This window comes from Stylophora pistillata, chromosome 3 (assembly GCF_964205215.1).
Source record: "Stylophora pistillata chromosome 3, jaStyPist1.2, whole genome shotgun sequence".
Taxonomy (NCBI): domain Eukaryota; kingdom Metazoa; phylum Cnidaria; class Anthozoa; order Scleractinia; family Pocilloporidae; genus Stylophora; species Stylophora pistillata.
The window spans coordinates 10,329,132-10,353,193 of NC_142521.1; the positions used below are offsets into that span (position 1 = coordinate 10,329,132).

The window sequence follows — 24,062 nt, forward strand, 5'->3', positions numbered from 1 at the left end:
AGCCGATTTGTACAAAAGTAACTTGGCATTTACTGGGATAAGATTCTTGAGCCTACTTAATATTCCGATCATCCCATCAACTTTCTTACACACACTACGTATATGATCTCTAAAATTTAGGTTTTCATCTAGGTTTACACCCAGGATCTTGATGGATTGTGACTGTTGCACTTTTTCACCACCTATATCCAGATCAACGTTCCTTTCTCCTTTTGGATTTCCCAAAACCATAGCCTGATATTTATTGCAATTAACTTTTAAAAGATTGTCTTGATACCATTTGGTCATCCTCTCACCATCGTCCACCAGAATCTTCTCCACAATTTTTGTAGTTTCATTTGCTACAAAGACCTGATGGTCCAAACGTGTTTCCCTGTGGACATCCCCTCTTCACCATAACCCAGCCACTTGTTACAGAACTTATCCTTACTCTATTCTCTCTTCCCTGAAAATATGATCGTATGAGTTGTATGGCTTTATCAGAAAACTTGTAGGCCTGCAGCTTATTTATGAGCAACTGAGGGCTAAGAGAGTCAAAAGCCTTGCTCATATCCGACGACAATATACCGAAAATTTTCTTACTGTCTAGTTCCGCTCTCCATGTTTCGGTCATCCTTATCAGCGTAGTCTCCCAGCTATTCTTTGCACGATAGGCAGTGATAGCATCACTGAGTCTGTCATCCATAAACTTACTGACTTGTTGGCCCAGCAATACTTTATAGACTTAATTCACACATGGCAGCACCGTAATAGGTCTATAGTTAATATCCCTTTGTTTATCTTCCTTCTTATATACCGGTATCCATTCTCTAGTTCTTCAGGCAGCGTGTGGCCAAGTATAGTGTGCGATCATTAGCCCAGTATAGTGTGCCATCATTGGCCAAGTATAGTGTGTCATTATTTGCCCAGCATAGGGAACTATTATTGTCCCAGTATAGTAGGCCATTATAGGCCAAATATAGTTTTACATTATTGTTTAAGTATAGTGTGCTATTATTGGCCTAGTACATTGTGCCATCAGTGACCAACCATTGTGTGCCATTATTGGCCAAGTCGTTTGCTATCATTGGCCTAGTATAGTGTGCCATTATTGGCCAAGTATAGTGTGCTATTAGTGGTCCAGTATGGTCAACCATTATTGGCCAAGTGTAGTGTGCCAACATTGTCCAAGTGTAATGGGCCATCATCACCCAAGTATAGTGTGCCATCATTGGCCAAGTATAGCCTAGTATTTGGACCTTAATACCTTAATGTTAGGTTTTTTTCTCTGATATTTAAGGACTTGTTAAGAAGCTAGCGATCAACTTGTAAATTTTCTCTAGGGAACTTTGGAGATCGCTCGAAAAGTTAACACATCGAGCAACTGTATAGCAACTTTTCTGGTGCTCTCCAAACCTCCTGCGTACATCCAAAAATATTCCCGCCATCTATGAACCAATCATTAAATAATTATCCAAAAAGGGACCATCCAAAATTTTGGAAAAATTATCCCAAGATGATAATTTTTTGAGATCGCCAGCCCTGAGATTTCCCGCCAAAAGTCTTTAGCGCGCGATGCGACCATGACTTGGTTAGAGTCTGGGAACTACTGACGTTTTCAAAGTGGAGGACGGCACCATTCGACCAAGTCGTTGAGTGTTTTTCTCTACCCGTCATGATCAGTGGATTTAGGCATCTGTTTTCCATCATATTTAATCTGGTAGCGGTTGTTTCTCCTTTCATTTTAACAGTCTGTTCAAAATGGTGAGTTTTGCTGATCTAACGGCCCAAGTGTGCTTCGTTTGTAGAATATATCGTAGCTTAGAGTACGAACACAACAACTCATGATTCGAAATGTCGCGAATATTTTTGCCTTTTAACACTTGAGACAATATTTTCTTCCTAACGAACGCTTTCTTTGGTTAAATGCCCACTCAAAAAGTCATTTTAGAATTCGTATGCAATTATAAGCCGTACCGTTGTTGTAACTTGTGTTTGTTACACTTTACAGTCGACATTCAGGAAACGTCTTGTTCGAAGTTTGGTCAATCACGGTTTAGCTGTAGTGGGCTGTACTACTGTTTTAGTTACATATCATTTCTCAACAAGTGGCGACGAGAGATTTTACAGATCCATCGTCATGCCAGCTGTCATGAAGGTGCTTGATGCGGAACGCGCCCATACATTTGCTGTTTGGTTGGCTTCGAAAGGTCTTGTTCCTGCGGACAGAACTGGGGATCCAGAAATATTGGTAAATACAAAGGTTATTGAAGGAAAAGGAAGTTGGTTTGAGGCTGGCAACCTGACCTGGTACCCTCTCCTCCCCCTTCTCCCCCCACCCACTCTTCCCTTTTCCCTTCCATATGTCATCTGTGTTTCCTAAGCAGTTGACCTTTACTCTTTTACACTCCTGGGGAGAGAAACTCTGGGAGAGCTAAGTATCTCATGATGGCATGAATCATCATAGGTAGAACTCTTAACCAGATCTCTTAACCTGGAATCCATTGCTCTTGGGCACTAGGCTTGTGTATCTCCCACTCTTTGGGGCATTTCACAAAAATAGCCTTGAGAGTTAGAGGAAAAGGCTTCATGAGAACCTTAAATGTAGTGAATATCTATAACCACTACACTGCATAACAATTATGTAGTGTTGAAACAGGATGGGTATGTTTCACCAGGAGGAAGGTACTTCCACATAGTGGACTGAAGGGAATGTTCTGCTGGATGGGGTCACATATAATGGAGTTGTGTTTTTGATAGTCATTAGAGTGGGGTCACATTTTCAGGAATTTTGGGGGTAAGGAAATTCTGATAACTGGTGAGTGATTTAAATATGGCCAAGTTAAAAGGCTTTATAAGGAAGATGTATAAACAGAAAGTGACCAAGTTAGGATTGCAAAACATTTGGCCAAAAGTGACTATGATGGGCTCTATAATTACACAGATTTGACCATAATGGCTAGGGGTTCTGCAAGGCCAGCAGCACATATCCAGCAAAAATTTACCCAAGTACCCCATGGGCAGGGGGGGGGGGGGTGGGTTTCCCATCCATTTCTAGAATCTGCATAGGGATTTTGTGATTTGGTGAATTGAAATTATATTATGTTTTATCACAATTTTTGGTGTGATGACTTGCATGGTTGACTTGTATTGTTTTCATTTTAATTCAGAGAACCACAGTATTTGGTGTTCCATTTCCTAACCCAATTGGATTGGCGGCAGGCTTTGACAAGCATGGTGAAGCAGTGGATGGATTGTTAAAAATTGGATTTGGCTTTGTGGAGATTGGAAGTGTAACCCCTTTGCCACAGGCTGGTAACACCAAGCCAAGAGTTTTCAGACTCACAGAAGATAAAGCTGTTATTAACAGGTCAGGCAAATTGGAGAAAACAAAATCCGACCATTTTAACCCCCTGAAGCCTGAAAAAAAAATGTTTGAAGAACCATATCATGCTTACAACAAAATTCAGTCTGTATCTTATATTTTGCTTATAAGTAATATTTTAGTCTGGTGAGCACTGTATCCCTCTTTTGATGCATTTATATTCAGGACAATTCCTTTATTTAAGAGATCAAAGCTGTGGTCTCAGTGACCCATGTCTCCATTATCTTCATTGAAGCTACACCTCTTTACAGAGAGCAATTTTCTTGTTCAGAAAAGGCCCAATGGTTTGGAATAAATGTATAAAAGACTTCAGTTGATACTTTTTGCTGAAAATTATAGGAAAAGGAAAAAATGGTGTATGGATATACAGGTCTCATTTTCTGACTTACCGTATTTTCTTGGTTATAAGGCGCACTCGGTTATAAGACGCACCCCAAACTTAGCAACTTAGTCAAGCCAAGTTCCCAAACTGAAAATTATTTGAAAATACTTGGTTATAAGAGGCACCAAAAGGTTGAGAGTAAAAAGGTGTGATGGACCTGAGAAAGTTTCACAGTTGCCCTAGCAGTGAAAGCAAATGGCAAAAAAACTCCCACCAAAAGTCATAGTCAAAGGTGTTCAACAGCTGAATATCAACATGCCACTGAGGATGCCAGTTTCAGTGCACAAAAAAGGCTAGATGGATGAAGAAGGCAGGTTTTATATCCACATTGTTTATTCAGAGAAGGAACTTTTTGAGCAAGCGACAAACACAATTCTAGGACTTTGAAATGAGGCTTTTTTGTCTTGGATATCATGTTACCATGCATGTGCTGTTAAGAACGTAGATGCAAATTTCCATGTATTTGCTTTTATGTTTTTCTCTTTTTAACTGTAAGTTCTGCTAAAGTTGTGATCTTAAGATTTAATTGCACAAAATACTTGGCTATAAGACACACCCCAATTTCAGCACTAACTTTCCACCCAAAGACAGAATTTTCTTGAAAAAACCGTGCGCCTTACAACCAAGAAAATACGGTATATTCTCACACCTCAAAATTACAACTTTGTCTTATTCCTTTTAGATATGGTTTCAACAGCGATGGACACGAGACTGTGCGATCACGACTAAAGGAGCAGATCAAATTTAGGGGTCACCCACCTGGAATCCTTGGTATAAATCTCGGTAAAAATAAAGCTTCTGACAATGCTGTAGATGACTATGTCAAAGGAGTGCAGTGCTTCAGTGGCTTGGGAGATTACATGGTTATCAACGTTTCCTCTCCAAATACACCAGGCCTGAGATCTCTACAGGGCAGACAAGAATTAGAAAGACTTATTGACAAGGTAAGATGAGTAAGTTATAATAATCAGTCATGTTGTACAATAACCAAGCACAAGGGCAGTAGTGTAAGTTACTGACTAAGTTGTTTCTGATTGTATTTATTGTCCAAGCAAGAAGCACATGGTGCATAAATCTGAGCAAAAAAAAAGAAGACGAGATTCCAATACTTACTGTATGGACCAAGAAAAATAAGGTTAATAAGAAGAATGTTCTCCTGAAGCTATATATTAATCTCTGGCTGCTACATTTCCTACTGAAAACCCTGATCTAGGAGAGGTAGAAAAAAATCCATGTCATTCCATGTAAGAGAAACTGAGGAAAAGTACTAGCAGTTGATGGCCACTTGTCCAGTAAGACTCCATGTCTGCTGAACAGAATTCTGGGAAGTGGATGCCCACTAGTTGGCTGGGGGATACCTGCAACTGACTAGCATGCTGTCCAGAAAGAGTAACAATACTCCTGGTTGCTTGGTGCAAGAAGACCAGCAACAAAGGTTATAGTATGATGTAACTTTAGAATTCAGAGTCTCTTGTTTTATGTTTTTAGGTACTTGAGGCTCGCAGTTCATTGCCAATAGATGTGCAACATCCTATATTGGTGAAGATTGCTCCAGATCTGACAGAAGTTGACAAAGAAGACATTGCAGCTGTGGTTACAAGGAAACAGGTCTGTCTAGTTCTATATTGGCCAGGTAGCTTTGTCTTTTTAAATTAAGGAAGAACAGGGTTATTTGTATTATTTGTATTTACAAATATTTGAGAAATGGTTTGAGAAATATTTCAATTTGGTAGATATTTAAACTTTAATTAGAATGTAATCATTTCTAGGGTGGAGTTGATGGAATTATAGTGACAAATACAACTGTTGCTAGACCAGAAACATTACAGAGCAATAACAAGAAAGAAACTGGTGGACTGAGTGGAAAACCTTTGACTGAAATGTCCACAAAGACAGTGTCAGACATGTACAGACTTACAGAAGGTGAGGGTCTAAACTATCATTTTTAAGCCTTACTTTGTTGTTAGGTATGAAATATGACCCAGGAAACATGAAATTACAGGCCTGGGGTTTCAATAACAGGTAGTTACTTCTGAGGGTACAAAAGCCAAACATCTCAAAATTTATCATCTTCGTCATTTTGTTTACTTACACAATGCTTTCAGCATTGCTGATCCTAACAAAATGCAGGATGCTTGTCACTCATTAACCCAGTGTTAACCTGCAGGCTACCATAAGCTCAGTGGTAGAGCATTGACAAATGAAATTCTTGGTGCTTTTATTCCAGTTCCTGATGCTACTCTCTCAAGTTGTGAAAATTAAACAGGGTCAGTATGGGTCACCCAAAAAACTGAAGGTCCTGGAATTTTGCACTATCATTTTCCAGGCCGAGAAAGTCATTCAATTTTAGTGTTGGTTTAAAAAAGACAAAAAATGTTTGAAAACTATTTTTCTCTTTAGCTGGTAATTCCTTTGTCTGTGACAGTTTTAGAATTTTTTTGGTTCAAAAGAGTACTCTCTAAAGATTGTCAAATCACTTTGTACAGGTGTAGTAAGGCTTAGTTATTCTGGTCTTTCTCGTGTGTATCTTGATTTTCATAATTTTTTAAAGGAAAAATACCAATTATTGGTGTTGGAGGGATTTCTACAGGTCAAGATGCCTATGGCAAAATCAGAGCCGGAGCCTCATTGGTTCAGCTGTACACAGCCCTTGCTTATGAGGGACCACCCATTGTGAAGAAAATAAAGAGGGAACTAGCTGAACTCCTAAAGTTAGTGTGATTTCTTTTCTTTTTTTTTTAATTGATTTCTCTCATAAGAATATAAGCACTTAAACCATCATTGGTTTTTAGATGGGGCAGGGTATTAACCTGGAAGGTTGTGAAGTTCCATAATGTCATCTTCCAGGCCTGACAGGTGATGGAATTTGAGTCTGGGTCATGGAAAAGGAATTAAAATTGTATTTTAAGAGTGACAAAAAGAAGAATATCCTTTTGACATGATCATTTTCTCTTTATTTTGGGAGGCCAACTTCTCTATTGTAGGTCATAAAAAATGTCTGATGTCCTGACAATATAATGGAAAGCCATAGAATTATAAGATTCCGAAAGAGTACAAACTCTGCATCAACACTGTTGTACAGGTATTAGCATTGCTGAGCACAGTTAAGGGTGAATAAGTATTTCAAGAAACACACATGAAATGTAACTCATTTGAGCCTTATTTTAGAAACCACACTTCAACTAAGATATTTTGTTTTATGACTTTATCCCAGTAAAGATGGTTTCAAGTCAGTAGAAGAAGCTGTCGGTATTGATCACATCAAACGGAGTTGACTACTGGGATGCAAGAATAGAAGCTTTCACTTGTTCTGAGGAATATCAATGCTACTCACGATTTCTGTGATAATGGAAAGCACACAATATAGTTCCTTTTTTTAATTCATCCATCAGGTGGTATTTAATTCCATGATACAATTTGACCATGCACTTTTGAAGAAAAGGAGTATGACCTCTATCAGCATATAATTGTCATCTCAGCACATAGGATTCTAACAAATAAGCAACTTCCACACCTGACAGGTCAATCAACTTAACGGCCTGCTCCCAGTTGGCTTGTTAGCTCAATTGGTAGAGTGCTGCACTAGTATCGCAGAGGTCAGTGGTTCGAATCCCGTACAGGCCTGATTTTTTTCAGGTCTGATTTTCGCTATTGCATAAATAGCGCTCTCTATTGCGAGGATCGTGCATCATACGTAAATAAGCAACTATCATGCTGAACACAAACAGTAACCCTTCCAGTCATCTACAGTACATTCATGAACTTAATATACAATCATTTAGTTTAATAACACTGTGTGGTATAATGAGTAAAGAAGTTAAGTAAGATTTCTAAGGGTGATGAAATTGGCTTATTTGTGTTTGAATAAAACGTGTCAAGAGTGTTTTTCAACTGAAGATTTATTTCATCATAATTTCTGTAGTTTTTATTATTGTTGGACTGCAAGCAGATTGACTTCTCCTCTTTAACCCTAGCCCACATTGCTACATCCTGAACACTTCTTTTCATGCCTCCTAGAGGGGTTGAACTTTGTGTATGGGTGGCCCTACAAAGAGCACCACTTTTGCCTTTGTTTCATGAATCCACCATTCCTCTGTGGTCCATTTTCAATGGAAGATTGTGACAGATGATTGTGAGGACGTGAGAGATGCCTTTACCAGGCAACACAAAACATCATTTATCTATCCACGGTTATTCAAGAACTTTAGGTGTCAGTTCAAGAAATTCTAAAGGTTTCGATATCAACTTGTAATGAAATAAATTATTATAAGTAACATGTAGGCTGGAGCCCAAACAGGATGCCAGTATGGTAAATAAATGAAGTTGTGTAGCTGGCATGGCAAAAATAAAAATGAAATAAAAATTAGAGTATGCCGAGACATCTTCAGCACCTTTTTTGGGGTGCACAATCCCTTCTCGACGTCAAAGAAAAAAACTGAAGCTTGTTTTACCCTAAAGTCACGCATTTATGTCACGCAATACATTTCGCCCGGGATTCAAATCCGAGGGGGCCTGGATCACTAACAACATGGCGGCCATTTTGAATGGAAGAAATTGTTTTGCACGAGCTCGCCGGAAACGATTTTGGACTGTAGGAGTAAGGAACGTGGCAAACACAACACAGACTGCCTCCCAATATTGTATGAACTTGGTCAGGTAGTGCTGTTCAAAATTATCTTATTTCTGTGCGGTAAATAACGCAACTGCTACGTGCAATATACCAGAGTTAGATGACTTCCCCTCTGTTAACTCTGAAGATACCGGCACAAATTATAACTCGAATTGAATAGTACACTGCTGATAATTTAATCCTTTGCTTGATATTAACATAGGAATCTGGATTACGAGAACTACCTCTGTTTGTTACTGCTGCCTAAAATCTGTAGAACATCGGTGTTTGCTGTGAGAGCATTCAATGTAGAACTAGCCAGGGTGAGTGTAGCAATATTTATATTGTATATCCCCCTTTACAGCGGGGAAATTTTTTGATTCAGCGATTCCGTTGGGACAAACGCCCTCCTCTCCCACCCCCTGTGCAACCCCCCCCTAAAATAACAGTTGTATTATACCACTCACACACAAAAAAAAGCTTTGAAAGTTTAAGCTTCCATGTAATTAGCTCCACTACAGTTTCTTGCAAGATGGGTAAACTAGAGTTTATTAAAATCTCTCTCTCTTGCTATACTCTTCTTTCATACTTCCCACAAATTTGAGTTGCGTTGCCTGCATTTTGTGGCAGAAAACTTCAGGTTAATAATTAATAGGTCTTTGCTTTTCATAATTGTATTTATAATGTGTTGGGTTTATTAAAAATAAAAAAAAAATTGAAACAATTTGTTCTTTTCTCATCTGTTAAGGTCCAGGATTCTGTTAGTGATCCAGTTATTGGGAGAATGAGGCTCCAGTTCTGGAGAGATACACTTGAAGACACTTTCCTGGTGAAATTATGAATGATCAAGTATTTAGCAATACTGTAGTTAATAACGGATTTATCGTGGTGATGAACAAGAGGAAGACTGTCAAAAAGACACTGAAAGGATGCATGTGTGTAATATAACTTTAGGTGTCCATAATGTTCGCTTAATTAATAAGAGATATTATATATGCAAGGCTAAAAAGATTAAGAAAAATTATTAAAATGTTAAAACCAAACGTTTTCGGCTGTTTGCCATCATCAGGGTTGATGATGGCCTCAAACTTTTCCCATCGGGAATCACATAAGATATATATGTATGTACAGATGGTCAACACTTTCAACCCTGATGATGGCAAACAGCCGAAAACATTTGGTTTTCACATTTTAATAATTTTTCTTAATCTTTTTAGCCTTGCATATATAATATCTATAACTTTATGTGTTGCATTTCAGGGAAATCCCCCACAGCAGCCTGTAGCATTGGAATTAGCTGAGGTCAGGCTTTCTTGACTTCCTCTTTTTGTAACATTTTGTGTAATTAATATCCTCATCAAAACTTTGATTATTTTAACTGACGTTTCATTGGTGAGTGAATGTTAATCATTCAACTTGGAATTGGATTTACACTAAGTTAAACATTCTTTAAACTGAAAATGTGTCCTATAAACCTCTTTCATAAATGACAAGCCTAAAAAGGAGAAATTTCTATTCTTTTGCATGACAAAAATTAGCCCTCTTGGTGTCATGATAGAATTCTCACTCAAAACTTAAGCCAGAAAGACTTCTTTGCATGCATATCACAGAATGTTGAATGAACCGACTATTTATGAAAGGAGATTAAATGGCATCTGGAACTATAGTCTTGTACTTTTCTCAACAGTTATCTTTAAGATGCTTCTTTTTGTCTCACTCAGGCTGTCACAAAATTCAAACTGACAAAGCGCTGGTTTTCACGCCTCATAGATGCACGAGTAAGCATGTTACATTCTCTCTTCCATCTGGAGATTTTTTTCATGAAAAAAATTTGTCTCCTACCTTTTGGAGGATATTGATTTCTATTAATTGGAATTTCAATGAAACAACATGAAAAATTATTTGAATTAAAGAGTAACAGTTGATCAGGTAGTGTGATCATCAGGGTTTAGGTGGTCCTCAAAAGAACTTTTAATCTGGAGTGAAGACATCACCTTGACTTTGGTGATGACTTCCAAGAAGCGTGTCAAAATTTCAGTCACTGTTACCAACATCTCTCCATTTCAGGACTTCCCTTAACCCAGATGATCAGAAAAAATATCATCTCTTATAGCTACCCTTAAAGATGGACACCTCCCTAATACACACTCAAGTTAGTCGTTGAAAAAATGTGTATTTTCTTCGTCTTCTTCCCAACTTATATCCAACTCTTTAAAAGTTTAAGATGGTTTCCTGGCTTTACCTTAGATGGTGTCTCATATATACAGAGTTAACTGTGCCACAATCCCTTTAAGCAATACAAAACAATTTCTGGGCTTTTGAATGTTTCTGTTGAGGAACTATTGGCTGATAGTTGCCCCGCAGAAATTTGATGTTCTTAAAACAAATATTTGTCTGAGAAGCAAAGCTTCGAAGGCAAATATACTAGTTTTGAGAAAGTCAAATTTCCAAGGAGCAACTATCATTTGATAGTTCCAAGACATGAACACTCTACTGTCTTTATTGTTCACCACTAAATTTTCTTCTGTGTACCAGTTGAAAAATAATCAAAACCCACTAAATGCAGATCAATCTTGAAAATATTTATTCATGCGTACACCCTGTCACAGATGTCAATAATTCATAACCGTATATTGGCTAAATAATACATTATACCTGTCAGAATTGAAAAGTCGTTTTTCCAATCTCCCTAACTTCGCAGCTGTCAAACCATTCAAAATTTTTCATGGATGAGTACTATCCATCCAGGTATTTTCCGTGGATGGGCACTATGGGCTAATAGTGTCTCTCCACAAATGAACACTATCACATCACATGATCGATTTAAACCAATGAGAATTGGAGAAAATTTAGTGATGAACTACAAAATGTGATAAAGCCATGCAAGATGTTGGGAGAACACAAGGAAAACTTATGAGTCATGAGCCAAAGGCTGAGTGTTCTCCCAAAATCCCAAGTGGCTTTATCATGTTATTGAGTCCAGAAAAAGTGCCTTCTATAGCTTTTATGACATGACTAGGGACATGTGGGTTCTATAACCTGATAAAGCATCCACATGAAAACTGAACTGACCAATCAGTCAATATATACCCTGTTCATTATGTACTTTAAAAACTCGATAATTTTTCTGTAATCACACTTTGTTTGATAGGAGAGGAGCCTTGACAACAGACCTCATGAGACAGCAAATGCTTTGGAGGAACACAGTGAAAACTCAGTGTCACCAGTGTTATATCTTGTCTTAGAGTGTCTTGGTAACTGTCTTTTTTCTCAGCACTCTTGACAAATCCACTGTGGGGTATATTTTTTGGTATGCATACAAAATCATACTGTGGGAAAATTCATTACTTGACAAGGGAATTCCGCATTTAATTGCGAGCAAAAACCGATCTCACACGAATGGCGAAGCAATGAGAAAACTGTGCAGTTTGGAAGTTAAAGCAAGAATTTGAATTACAAGCTGCTACAATGCAGCAGTGGTTGAATTTCACTTTGATTTATATTATTTGCTCACAGGAATAAGAGATGTACAAGCTGACCATGCTGCAAGCCATCTTGGCAAAGCTATAGGTGTGGCAACAGCACTGAGGTCCACACCTTTCCATGGCAGCAAGGGAAAAGTTTACCTACCAAATGACATACTGATAAAGGTGACAAAGTAGCCTGAAGTTTCACATTGCAAAAATCAAAATTTGGCTGTTTCTGTGGGGGAATGGAACTTGAGAAATTACTGAGGGAGTAAACAAGATATTTATGTCATGAACCAGTATCTCCTGTTAAAGACCTGGCTCCGGTTGTTCAAAGGGCAGATAATGCTATCCAACAGATACATCACTATCCAGCAGATAAGTGTTACCAAAACATAATAATTTGGATATATCAACAAAGTTGAAATGGTAAATTAGCCACCGTAATGATTACAAAAGCTGACGTTTCGAGTGTTAGCCCTTCGTCGGAGCGAATGATTTGCTCCGACGAAGGGCTAACGCTCGAAACGTCAGCTTTTGTAATCATTACGGTGGCTAATTTACCATTTCAACTTTGTTGATATATCCAAATTATTTCGTTACTCCCACCGATGCAGCCCCAAACAGTTTCTTTCGAAACTATCAGCCTTTACCAAAACATACTCTGCTATCCACCGGATAGAGATTTATCCAGTGTATAGCATTATCCATCCTTCGAACAATTGGGGCCTGATGTTCAAGTCCTTGTGGGAAACTCAGATTTATTTTCTTTGTCCCATGGATGGCCATGGAAAAACACAAACATCTTTCACTATAACATTTCTTTTCTTTTTATTGCTAGCATGGGGTATCACACGAGGATATTATCAGAGGAAGAAAACAACAGCCAGTGAAAGAAGTTACATATGAGCTGGCCAGTTTGGCACACGCACATCTTTCAAAAGTATGTGTTTAACCCTTTAACTCCAAGAAGTGATGAACATGTAACTTCTCCCTATAATTTCCATACAAAATCCAGCAAACAATTGATGAAAATACTTAACTTATCAAGTAAAAATTGTTATCTTGATCTAACACCAAATTCTTATAACTAATTTACAAGTAAATGTGTAGCCACTAGAGGGGAGAATTAACAATCAAATCTCAGAGTTAAAAGGTTCAGTTTTCAGATATTTTATGGAACATTCATTTTTCCTAAAATGAATTTTTTAATGCTTGTAACCACAGGCACAAACACTGATATCTGACGCCCCTAAACCAGCATCAAGAGCATTTTTGCCAATGGTATGTTAAAAGTCAATTCAGAAGATACTATTTAATCAAGGATGGATACAAATATATTTAATCCATATCCTGTACCTTATTGTAATTTTTTTTTAATCTTCATATGTTTCATAAATCACCACATCTGGTCAGTTGACCAAAAATCGACAGTTGGCCAGTAGTCAATCAGTGATCAGCTAACAACTTGGTCAAGATGTTATCTGATATATAGTGACTAAGGGTACCTGTCGTTTCCATGATCCTTAGGCTTTACCCCTTTGATCTCATCAATAATCCTCCTTACCGTCTGCTATACAATTCATACAATGTTAGCTCTGTGAATGTGGTATTGGATTAACTAACAATCCCCCAGTTTATATTTTTCCCCCCTTTTTCCCCTCCAGTTTATATTTTTCCCCTAAAAGAAAACTCTTGGCCAATCAATTAAGTGGTACAAATCTGTACATGTCATATAGAAGAGCATTCTTCAGGGCACATAAGGCACAAAAAATGACTTTCATAGTGAAAAAAAAATGTTCCAATGCATTACTTGCTACCCAGTATGGCAGGCTGATTTCCTTCAGTATCATTATTGCAAGTTGCCCAATACCTATTTTACCATTAACTAATTCTCAATCTCTTGATTTGATAGGTTTCATGTCGAACTTATCTTACACAGATCCAAAAGGTGGACTTTGACATCTTTCATCCCACCCTGAGAGAACGAAATCACTTGTTGCCACTGCTCTTGCTTAAACATGCATGGACAGGGCTATGAAACTATATGAAGTTTTCAGTAAATACCATCAATAAAATGGAGGGCTAAGACCACAGGTTTCTGTATAAGGAGAGTTACACCAATTTAATTTTGAACATCAAAGGTTAAGTCAGAACTGCCGGTAATCTACTTCTTTTGTAAAGTCATGAGTGAGTGAAAACAGACAATGTAATGATTTCTGAAAAAACCCTGCAATAGATGTGCACATAATTGCAGGTTTCATGGAGGTTGATGTAATTAGGCATTGTTATGGTTCTGCCGCAGTGACCATCCCATCATATCAAGCTTCAGGCCTCTTTTCCCCCAGTATTCTCCTCAAGAACAAGGAATGCTAGCAAATTATGGATTGAAACTAATTGCCCAAGGAGTAGGGACAGATGTATTATTTTATTATTTTTATTATTACAATGTCAATTGAAACCTTTCTCTTCTCCTTCCTTGTCTTATATAAATCTAAAGGAAATAAAGAGGAAAGCCTCACAGAATTACCACAGGTCTTTATTAAAAATACTACTGCATGAGTGTTTCTTGACCTGCAAAGAAACGCTCAAGGCACAGGACTTATAATAAGGGCCTACTCCCAGGCTACGTGATGTATTTAACCCTTTTATATTCTCCATACTGTTCTCTGTACATTCCCTAAAGTGCTGACAAGGAGAATTTGTTTAACAACCAAGAGCTTCTTTAGAGGGTGATCATTTCCTTTATTCTCATGACCTTAATAAGTGATTCAGGGGTGATATTGTACAAAGAAATTAGACACTGGTCACTCTTGGGATTAAAGAGTTAACCGAAAACTTGATACAGTAGTTAGGCAAAGCATCTGCACAGGTTTAATAGGCCTTTTGCAGCTAAGCCATCACGTGACCTACTTTTCATGAAATTATGGGCTATAACTTAGCCGAATTCAGAAAAGGAAAAAGCATTTAGAAAATAACAAAATGGCCAAGTTTGAGGCCTCCATTATTCAAAAATGAGATTTGATGACACTCTGAATTTTTTTAATAAATAACAAGGTTTATATGGAAAAAGTTGCTGGAGAGCAAGGCCTTGCTCTCCAGCAACATCTTTCATACAAATCCTCTAAATTTTCCGAAAGTTCAAACCACTGTAAAAACAGTGCTCTGTAATTCCCAGGACCCAAACTTGGCCATTTTGGTATTTTCGATATGCTCTTTCCATCTCTGGTATTCTTCAAGTTATATCCCATAATATATATCTAAGATTGATCACGTGACCCCAGCTGCAAAAGGCCTATTACCTTAGCTGCCTCTGTGTAGGAGCCACTGACAACAACTTATTAGGGACCTTAAGAAACCACGACAGCGATGGCAACGAGGACGTGAAAAACAAGACATCTAGTTGGCAGAACAATAGCTCAGCACATGCGTTTTGAAACTTTGTACATTTCTTAGCTGTCCTATGTAAAACAACAATGTGAAATCGCCAAAATTTGCGTCGTCTGTGAACTGAAACTTCCATTTGGAACTCAACGGCTACCTTATATGTCATGCTGAAGTTGAGCCGTGGCGCTGTATGAGACAGTAAGCTCCTGCAGCCATTTTTGAAATTCTAACTAAGAGTAGAAATTCATTTTTTAATCGAAGTCTTCTTTGGCGTCGCCATCATGGTTTCTTAAGGTCCCTATTGTCTACTGAACAAGAGGTCACTTTAGTCTGTATCATATCTACCAAAGTTTAAAAAAAAACTTTGATTGCATATAGTGGAAAATTATTCAGCTCAATCTTGTTTAAAGCCAGATTAGTGCTATACACACCAAACTGGCTGTCTACAGCCTCCTTTCCAATAAGCATTGGTGGGGTTACTTTAAATATTTTTCTATTTGTGATTATGAACTAATGTTTATTAAAATATGTTTCTCCCTTTCCTTAAAAAAAAAAGTGAAATTTAACTTTTTGACTGACTCTGCAAACAGAAACTATCCTTTTTAACTCTCTCACACCCTCTCAGGGTGATAATCCTCACAATCTTAAATCACTTGAGAGGAGATACAATATTTAATATCCAAATGATATTGCCCTGATACCAGATTATCACAAACAGCCTGTAATGAAATATATGGTCTTGTGATGGGAGAATTACCTCAGATTTGATTTCTTTTCAATGGCTTCATTGTAATAGTAAGTAGCATTCTGTTGAACTTTTAGCAGACAGAGAGTCTTATGTCTTGCGCCAAGCAAATTTCTTAGTAGTATTAACCATTTAAATACAGCATATCAATGAGGCTACCCAATATAATCTCCATGAAAAAGAATTAAAAACACTTTACAGTAGGTTAGGGAACACTATGTTCAAGAGGTTGAAACCTGAAACAGGGACAGGTCAATATGACATTTTTGTTTCAAGTGACATGGAGCAGAATTTTGTACCTTCAAAAGGTCACTTAAAATCCGACTTATTTGAATTCATGTGGATAACTGCATTGAGAAAACAGATTGAAGTGACTTGTTTTGGACGTACTACAGTAACTGTAACACAAATGGCAGTTTGTTGCAGAGATGTCTTCCACTAAATTGTCACCAAGTATAAACCAACCTCAACATATGTTAGTTTCTCCTTAGTAGCACTGGTAAAAAAAAAATCCTCAACAGATCTGAGCATTGTTGTCAGCAAGACAGATGCACCTGTGCATATTTTATAGTCCATTCTCTAGCTATTCTGTTATATTGTTCTCTGTCCCTTTCATACAACTGAGCAATGTCAGGTTCCATACTGATATGGCAATAGGGATCTGTCAAGAGAGACTGTATACTAACCAGGACCTTTGGAATAGTCAATGCAAGACTCCAGTTTTGTCCGAGCATATCCACCCCTATGTCACCATGACAACTGATGTTTGGATGAAAGATTTTTGTGATGAATCTGGGAATTGGTGGCCTCATAGGATAGCTCTTTGGTATTTCCAAGTGAAGAAAGAAAAGGCCTCCTTCATAAGGGCAGTTAGGCGGGCCCTTTATTGAAGCTTGCCAATATGATAAACTGTTGTCTAATGGGCGTGCCTGGATGCCCTCTGGGGGATCCATGATAATTCCTCTCAGTTCACTTTTGAGTCTTTTGTTCCTCCATGAGTTTACGAGGTTGTCTTCTGGGGAATGCTGCCAAGGTTAAATTTGATCAAAATTTGTGATACAATATAATGAATGGTCAACAGCAATCTATGTAAAAAATTTCAAAGATAATTATTTTCCATTCACTGGCAAATCACTATTTATTTTGCTCTACTTCATGCATTTTAATATTGAAATTTTCAAATAATTCTAAGGGAGGAAGATCCTGAATATGGTGCCTAAACAATTCCTTCTAACTGGAGCTTAGCAGGACATGACAAGTCAGGGGAAGCCAGACTGGTATGATGCTCAGCACTTGCCATGTAATCTTGTCTACATGGCCAACAACCCTGCTACATTAGCCTCTTAATAAATGACAGAACTCACCTGAACACATCCCTGTTCAAAACATCTTCTGCAAGCAACACTTTGTAACCTGGGATGTTTAAAGAAAATGATAATATCTATAAGACCATTCTATGAAGGATGAAAACCCTGGTCAGAAAAATATCAAGTGTCAGAATAGGGTAGAATGATAAACATTACCTCTAATATATGTGCAACCAGCTACAAGATTTGTTACTTGTTGCTTAGAGCCATAAATGACAAGAAAATTGTGACTTCTTTTTTTGGGATTGTCTTGTCAAATCATATTTTAAATGCTAGTTAAAAAAAATCCAAAAGGAGTTTTGTTCCCTTTTCTAGTCCTCAAAAGCTTAACATCAACAGGGTTAAAGCTCAGAGTTCTTTTTTCCTTTGTTATCATGACCAAAGCCTGCATATTGCCCCACTTTGCACAAAGCTTCAATTTTAAAATTAATATTACTCCAACCTGTATCTCAAGTGAAAAACAAAAATTCATGCCAAGATGTATCTCATTTCACAACACTTACAGCTTCATGTAGAGTTTCTGCCAGGATTTGACAGAACTCTGTTGGTCGCACGGTAACAATGGCCATCTAGTGCGTACATGCTTCTCCCATTCGTTGCGTTCTCCAGCGAGTTCCTGCCACCATTGACAGACTTGCCCCACCATACACAAAGATATATCGTCCAAAAAAGAAAATATTATGAGCAGCACTGGAACAAAAAAGGAAACAGTCAAGCTTTTTCTTCCCTATTCAAATCATGGATAGCACCATCCAATGATGGAGCAACCAAGCAATATTGAGTGACAGTTCATGTTAATAATAATAATAATAATCTAATAATTTACTTATATAGTGCCCTTTAACATTATAGGATGATCAAAGGTGCTTTACAATCCAGGAGAATTAACATTTAAAGTAAATAATTACAATAAAGATATCATTTACAATACATAATTACAATAAATGAATGAATGAATAAAAAATAAATAAATAAGTACAAAATACTGATAAGATTGTAGTGCAAATCTAAAATGCTAGCTTAAAAAGATAGGTCTTAAGAGATTTCTTAAATAGCTCTAGCAAATCAATCGAGCGGATATGCACAGGCAAGCTGTTCCACAGCGCAGACGCAGAGGCATGAGACGAGCGGGCACCTAAAGGTGTGCGCATAACCCCTTTTGGACTTTCTAAAAATATGGTATTATTATTATTGCATAACAAATATCTAGACAATGATCTAATACAGATCAGGTTACTTAATAAATAACTAGGAGCCCTGCCATGAATTGCCTTAAAAGTAATCATCAAGATCTTGAATTGAATACGACAATTTAATGGCAGCCAATGAAGGTTGAATAGTACAGGATTAGTATGATCGAATTTCATTGTGTCCATTATAAGCCTGGCTGCCATATTCTGTATGCGTTGTAATTTTGATGGCTGGTACTTGGGTAACCCATATAATATGCTATTGCAATAATCCAGCCTTGAAGTTACATAAGCATGGACTAATGATTGTCTGCATTCCTTGGATAGGTATTTTGATATACACCTAATGTTATGAATATAATAGAAGGAGGCCTTGCATATCTGGTTAATATGGCTGTTCATCCCAAGAGATTCATCTAACATAACGCCAAGGTTCCTAATGCTGAGAGAACGATCAATCTTCTGGTTGCCAACTTCTATGCTAGAAGAACGAAGTTTGCTTAACTGCTGACGAGTTCTGGTAGCAAGAAACTCAGTCTTCATGTCATTCAATAGCAGCTGCCCATCAATCATCCACTTTCAAATGTCCTTAATGCATACTTCCATAGCGCAGTGCGTGACATCCTGGGCATCATCATCACCTGGCCTGAAGCTGAGGTAGAGTTGGGTGTCATCGGTGTAACAGTGGGCTTGAGGAAGGTGATGTTCAGTGATCTTAAAGAGGGAAGAGGTGTAAATAACAAACAACAGTGGACCCAGGCAGGAACCCTGGGGAACACCGCAGTCCAGAAAAAAATTCCCTTGACATCAATCCATCAATTGCAACTCATTGACTCAGACCAGACAGGTACGAGTGGAACCAGTCATGTGCTTTACCCTGCAAGCCAACAACCTTGGTAAGCCGATCTAGCAAGATGAAATGATCAACCATGTCAAACGACGCACTAAGATCCAAATGGATCAACAGAGACACGTGTTGCGAGTTCATTTTCAGGAAAACATTGTTCATAACTTTGAGCAAGGCTGTCTCTGTGCTATGATGCACATGACAAGACAACTGCAGCTCTGGATAGATGTTAGTGGTGACCATCTGACCATGCGTCTGTATGAACACGGCCTTTTCTGTAAGTTATATATATATCTTATTAACCAAGCATGAGGGCCATACTGGGAGAATATTGGCCTGAGGTCTTGACAGTACGGACCGAGCGCAGCGAGGTCTGTACAAAAAAGAGCGAGGGCCAATATTCTTCCAGTATGGTCCCAAGCAAGCTTGGTTAATAAGAGATTTATTTTACGACTGAAGTTTAAAGGGAGACAAGTGCGGTATCATTTGGGACCATTTGGGACAGTGCCCGGTCCAATACTGAGAGAATATTGACCGGCAATAGAGCATTTTGATTAGTTGATTTTAGTTATTGGCCCTCTGACTGCCCAAGTCGTGTAATATATCTAGTTACTGCATGCAGTTCACAAAGAAATAATTGTTACTGTAACAGTTGTAAATATAACGGACAAAATGGAGGAATTGTAACATGACTGGTCTGAAATTCTGAAAAAATCGGTTCCAGTCCGAGCTTCTTCAACAGGGGATGGACCAAGGCACGTTTCCACTGGTCAGTAAATATACCATTCTGCAGTGAAAGATTAATGATCTTGGTTATAAAAGGGAGCAGAGTGTCAATACAGGAAACAAGAAGGGGAGTTGGCATAGGATCAAGCGCACATGACTTCTTGGGCATGGCCTCAATCAGTTTCCATACTTGATGTTCAGTGAGCAGAGTGAAACTGGTCATTGGCTCAATCAAAGATACTTCAGGCTGGGGGTCAGTGTTACGAGTTGACACATCAACTGACATTTCATCAAGCTTATCCTGAATAGTGACAATCTTCTGGGCGAAAAATTCACCCAACTTATTGGCAAGAGTAGCTTTATCCTTAAAAGATGGAAATTGAGTTTCACGACCGCCACCAAGCAACCGCTTTGTTACTGAGAATAATCTCTTCTGGTTGCCACAGTTCTCATCGATGAGTTCTCTGTAAAACACCCTGCACGCCTCCATCATAAGGTTGTTAGTTTTATTTCTCATGTCCTTATACCTCCGTAAATCAGAAAGGAGGCCAGTGCACTGCCATCTTCTCTCTGCCTTACCCCTCTCCTTTCTCACTTCCTTAATATCACTGTTAAACCAAGGAACCAGAGGACGCACTGAAATAGATCTAGTAACAAGTGGAGCATGATGGTCTAATGCAGACGCAAGAGTGGTGTTATAACAGTGCACCAGATCGTTGAGATCGTCTGGAGTGTAACTACACAAAGCTGAAGCAGCAAGCTCATTAGAGAGTGCAGCAGTGTCGATATTCTTAATATTTCTGAAAGTTTTCTTCTTCCTGGTGATTATTGGCTTGTCGAGATTGAGCAGACAAGTAACAGACCAGTGATCAGATATAAGATAATCGCTAACAGGTGGATCCTTGACCAGAGCGTCGCATTGCCGTGTGATAATTAGATCTAATGCGTGCCCCGACTCGTGAGTTGGCATAGTAACATGCTGCAGCAGATCCATTGCTTAGAGAAGATCAAGAAATTTCATGCAAACAGGATCCCTGACAACAGCTACACAAATAGTAAAGTCACCAATTATCAGCAACGGCTGTGAGGAAAGAATGATTGAGTCGAGATAGGCTGAGAACTCCTCAAAGAAGACATCAACAGTCACAGGATGAGAAGAAGAATACTGCACGTGATACACAACAATGACGCGGACTTTCCGAGAGCCCCAACCAAGAATGATCCACTCAGAGAACTTGAATGACTTTTTCTCGTCAGCCGCGATTTTCGTTACGCTAATACTGTCATGGCACAATAAAGCTCTACCACCCCCAGAGTGTCCAGATCTCGCATGATCATATAACAAGTAGCCTGGCGGAGTCACCTCCGCTCTATGAGCTGAGTCTCTTTCGGTAAACCAGGTTTCAGTAAATGCGAAAATATCCACAGGACACAATCTGACAGCACAGAAAGTCCGTAGATTTGCTTTTGATAGATCTTGTATTCAAATAGCAGAGTTTCATTGAATTAGTTCCATTGGTGAAGAGCACTGTGATCTATCAATAGGAACGCCCGTGAGTGTGTGAGACACTGGCGTATTATAACCGGAGGTGATAGTCGGCCGCATTCTAATCAGCGATGGAATTCCAAACCATGCTCTCGGTCCATTGTTTGATGTGCTTGTTGTTCAAGTCGAACAACAAGAACATTGTGATCGATCAATAGGAACGTCCGTGAGCGTACGAAACACTGGCCTAATATAACCAGAGATGACAGTTGACCGCATTGAATTAACGATGGAATTCCAAACCTTGCTCCCAGTCCATTGTTTGATGTGCTTGTTGTTAGAATCGACCTTGAAGTATGAAAACTTCCGCCATGAACCAGATTTTAACCGCCAGAGCAGATATCAATTAAATCGTTTGTAGGACGTGGATTACTAGAAATATCCATCCAGACTGTAATATCAAGTGGGGGGTCGTGTCCAGCAATAACTAAACAGGTAGAACCGTGTTTCGACCAACGAGCTAAGGAAAATTTTGGTGCAGAAAAAACCAACAGATCTAGCACGCACACTGATGCAAACTGAAGATGGCAGGATATTTGTGAAAAATACACCAAAACCAAAGCAACCAGCTCCATTTTGATACCCAGGCGAAGCTGAAGAAGATGTTGTGGTTACATTCAGTAGAGAGAGTGCCAAGAGCAATAAAAAGCAACAAAAACGTTGCATTTTAACCCTTCTTCTTGTATGCGAAAAGTCTGTCACGTCGCATGAGTTGCTGCATTAGTCTGTCATTCTCAAATAATTTTGCAAGATGAAGAAAAAACTAAAAATGTTATGATTTTTTTCACCGCGCACTGATAAGTTTTGCTTCTGAGCCAAAGGTAACGCTACCCCCTTATCTGTAGTCTGTATTATTTATATCATCTAGGCTGAAAGGATGTCCCTTTTCTTAAGTCTAGAACACACTGTGCAACAACTTGCAATAATGGGTTTCTACAGGAAGCCACTACACAGTCATGTGAATTGCTTTCAAAACAAGCTGCCACAACACCTTCATTTTTGCAATAACAAGTTGACGAGGGCACTTGTAAAGGACAAAAACAATGCATCCTTAATCTTGCATCCTCAAAAGAGGGATGTGAATTCTTTAAAAATAATTTTATTTAACCCCCACAGATGACAAATCTCAGCAGAGCTTGAGCTCAATTTTGCAAATATATTTTAAAGATGTGTAGTATAATTTCATGGATTTTGATTGACCAACCCGCCCATCTCCTCTCCTTCCATAATAATGAAGCAACTTGGTATCTTTCTCAATCCCTTATTCCCTTCATGTATTCCAACTAGATGTATTTCCCATGTTAAAATAAAAGCAGTTTTTATGATAGTGGGAAACTTTCACACAATTTCGCAACATCGCAGGCAGTAAAAATGCTTTTTTCGTCGCATAGCACAAAATAGTCGCAACATAAGACATTTAACTTCGCAAAACAAAAACAAAACCACTCACTTTCTGGCGGTAATTTTCCAAACAAATCTTCCTCGACAAAGCTCAACTCGTTTGCAAGTCGCTCTGCGATGAAGTTTTGTGGTCTAATATGTTCATAAAGTGATAAATAGGGTAGTTTACTTCGTGATATCGAGGGATGGTTTATGGCAAGTTCGCTGTTTTCCGGTGACAGTTTAGTTTCGTTTTCACTTTCGCATCCACTATCTTCGGGATCTTCTGACTCTACGCCGCCTCCAGAATTGACAATTGTTTCACTGCTTTCACATGTTGCAGATTGCGATGATACACTTTCGCAAGTAGCCCCTAAATGTGTGTTTTCGATTTCTGTTCCGAGCACAAGTAGTGCATTCGGAAATAAAAAGTCGTGACAAACAGCGCAGAAAGGTCCAAATTCTGGACTGTTATGCTCAAGTTCACACATGAAGCATTTCTCAGAAGTTAGTTTGAACTCCACAGCCTTTGGGCGGTTTCCTTTCTCAGAAAGTTCATCCACCTGATTGCACGCTACGGACAACTCTTGCTCTAAAATTGGGAAAGGTAGTTCTAAATTTAGGTCAAGCTCAGAACAGCTATCCGCCATATTGTTTTGGAAGAAGGGGACTAAGGAGGAATCGAATGCCAAGATTTAGAGGGGAAATGTTGTCTATATTCCTGGGAATCGCTTTAAAGAAGAAAAAGAAAAAGGCAAAAGTGCAGAATGGTTCAGAGGAATTTCTTCAGAGAGTTAAAGGGGTCCCTTTGGAATATCAAATTTTCAACTCGCAAGATGATTGATAATTCTCCCCTCCAGCTGCCACACAATTCCTTGTAAATTTGTTATGAGAATTTGGTGCTAGATCAAGATGGCAACTTTTACCTGACAACTTTGAATATTCTCATTATTTGATTGCTGGACAATGTATGGATATCAAGGGAGAATTAGGTTACATGTTAGTCAAATCTGGTAAGGAAGGGCTACATTCAGTTCTTGAATCCCTTTTTC

The 24,062-nt window shown here is 38.5% G+C and overlaps 3 protein-coding genes across 5 annotated transcripts; 2 read left to right on the forward strand and 1 right to left on the reverse strand.

Annotated features, from left to right (window-relative positions):
• The first annotated feature begins 1,584 nt into the window (after window positions 1-1,584).
• LOC111321041 (dihydroorotate dehydrogenase (quinone), mitochondrial) lies at window positions 1,585-7,642 on the forward strand. Of its 3 annotated transcripts, none has more exons than XM_022923812.2 (8): window positions 1,585-1,743; window positions 1,991-2,230; window positions 3,150-3,349; window positions 4,429-4,690; window positions 5,235-5,354; window positions 5,516-5,669; window positions 6,298-6,457; window positions 6,961-7,642. In XM_022923812.2, exons 1-8 carry the CDS (start codon window positions 1,741-1,743, stop codon window positions 7,019-7,021), a joined length of 1,200 nt encoding a protein of 399 aa, XP_022779547.1. In that variant the 5' UTR covers window positions 1,585-1,740; the 3' UTR covers window positions 7,022-7,642. The 3 variants fall into 3 exon arrangements, with proteins under 3 accessions (XP_022779547.1, XP_088608190.1, XP_022779548.1); XM_088752064.1 differs by having other exon boundaries at window positions 6,966-7,642; XM_022923813.2 differs by lacking the exon at window positions 6,961-7,642 and adding an exon at window positions 5,974-6,013.
• Window positions 7,643-7,789: 147 nt separating this feature from the next.
• Window positions 7,790-14,348, forward strand: LOC111321043 (NADH dehydrogenase (ubiquinone) complex I, assembly factor 6). The gene is made up of 10 exons (XM_022923814.2): window positions 7,790-8,402; window positions 8,579-8,678; window positions 9,104-9,184; window positions 9,616-9,657; window positions 10,077-10,133; window positions 11,507-11,609; window positions 11,872-12,005; window positions 12,664-12,765; window positions 13,050-13,106; window positions 13,738-14,348. The coding sequence occupies exons 1-10, from the start codon at window positions 8,215-8,217 to the stop codon at window positions 13,861-13,863; spliced, it is 990 nt and encodes a 329-aa protein (XP_022779549.1). The 5' UTR covers window positions 7,790-8,214; the 3' UTR covers window positions 13,864-14,348.
• On the reverse strand, window positions 14,244-23,689 carry LOC111321096 (uncharacterized). The gene is made up of 4 exons (XM_022923880.2): window positions 23,081-23,689; window positions 17,825-18,011; window positions 17,319-17,367; window positions 14,244-16,979 (listed from the first exon to the last, which is right to left on the reverse strand). The coding sequence occupies exons 1-4, from the start codon at window positions 23,658-23,660 to the stop codon at window positions 16,491-16,493; spliced, it is 1,305 nt and encodes a 434-aa protein (XP_022779615.1). The 5' UTR covers window positions 23,661-23,689; the 3' UTR covers window positions 14,244-16,490.
• Window positions 23,690-24,062: the final 373 nt, after the last annotated feature.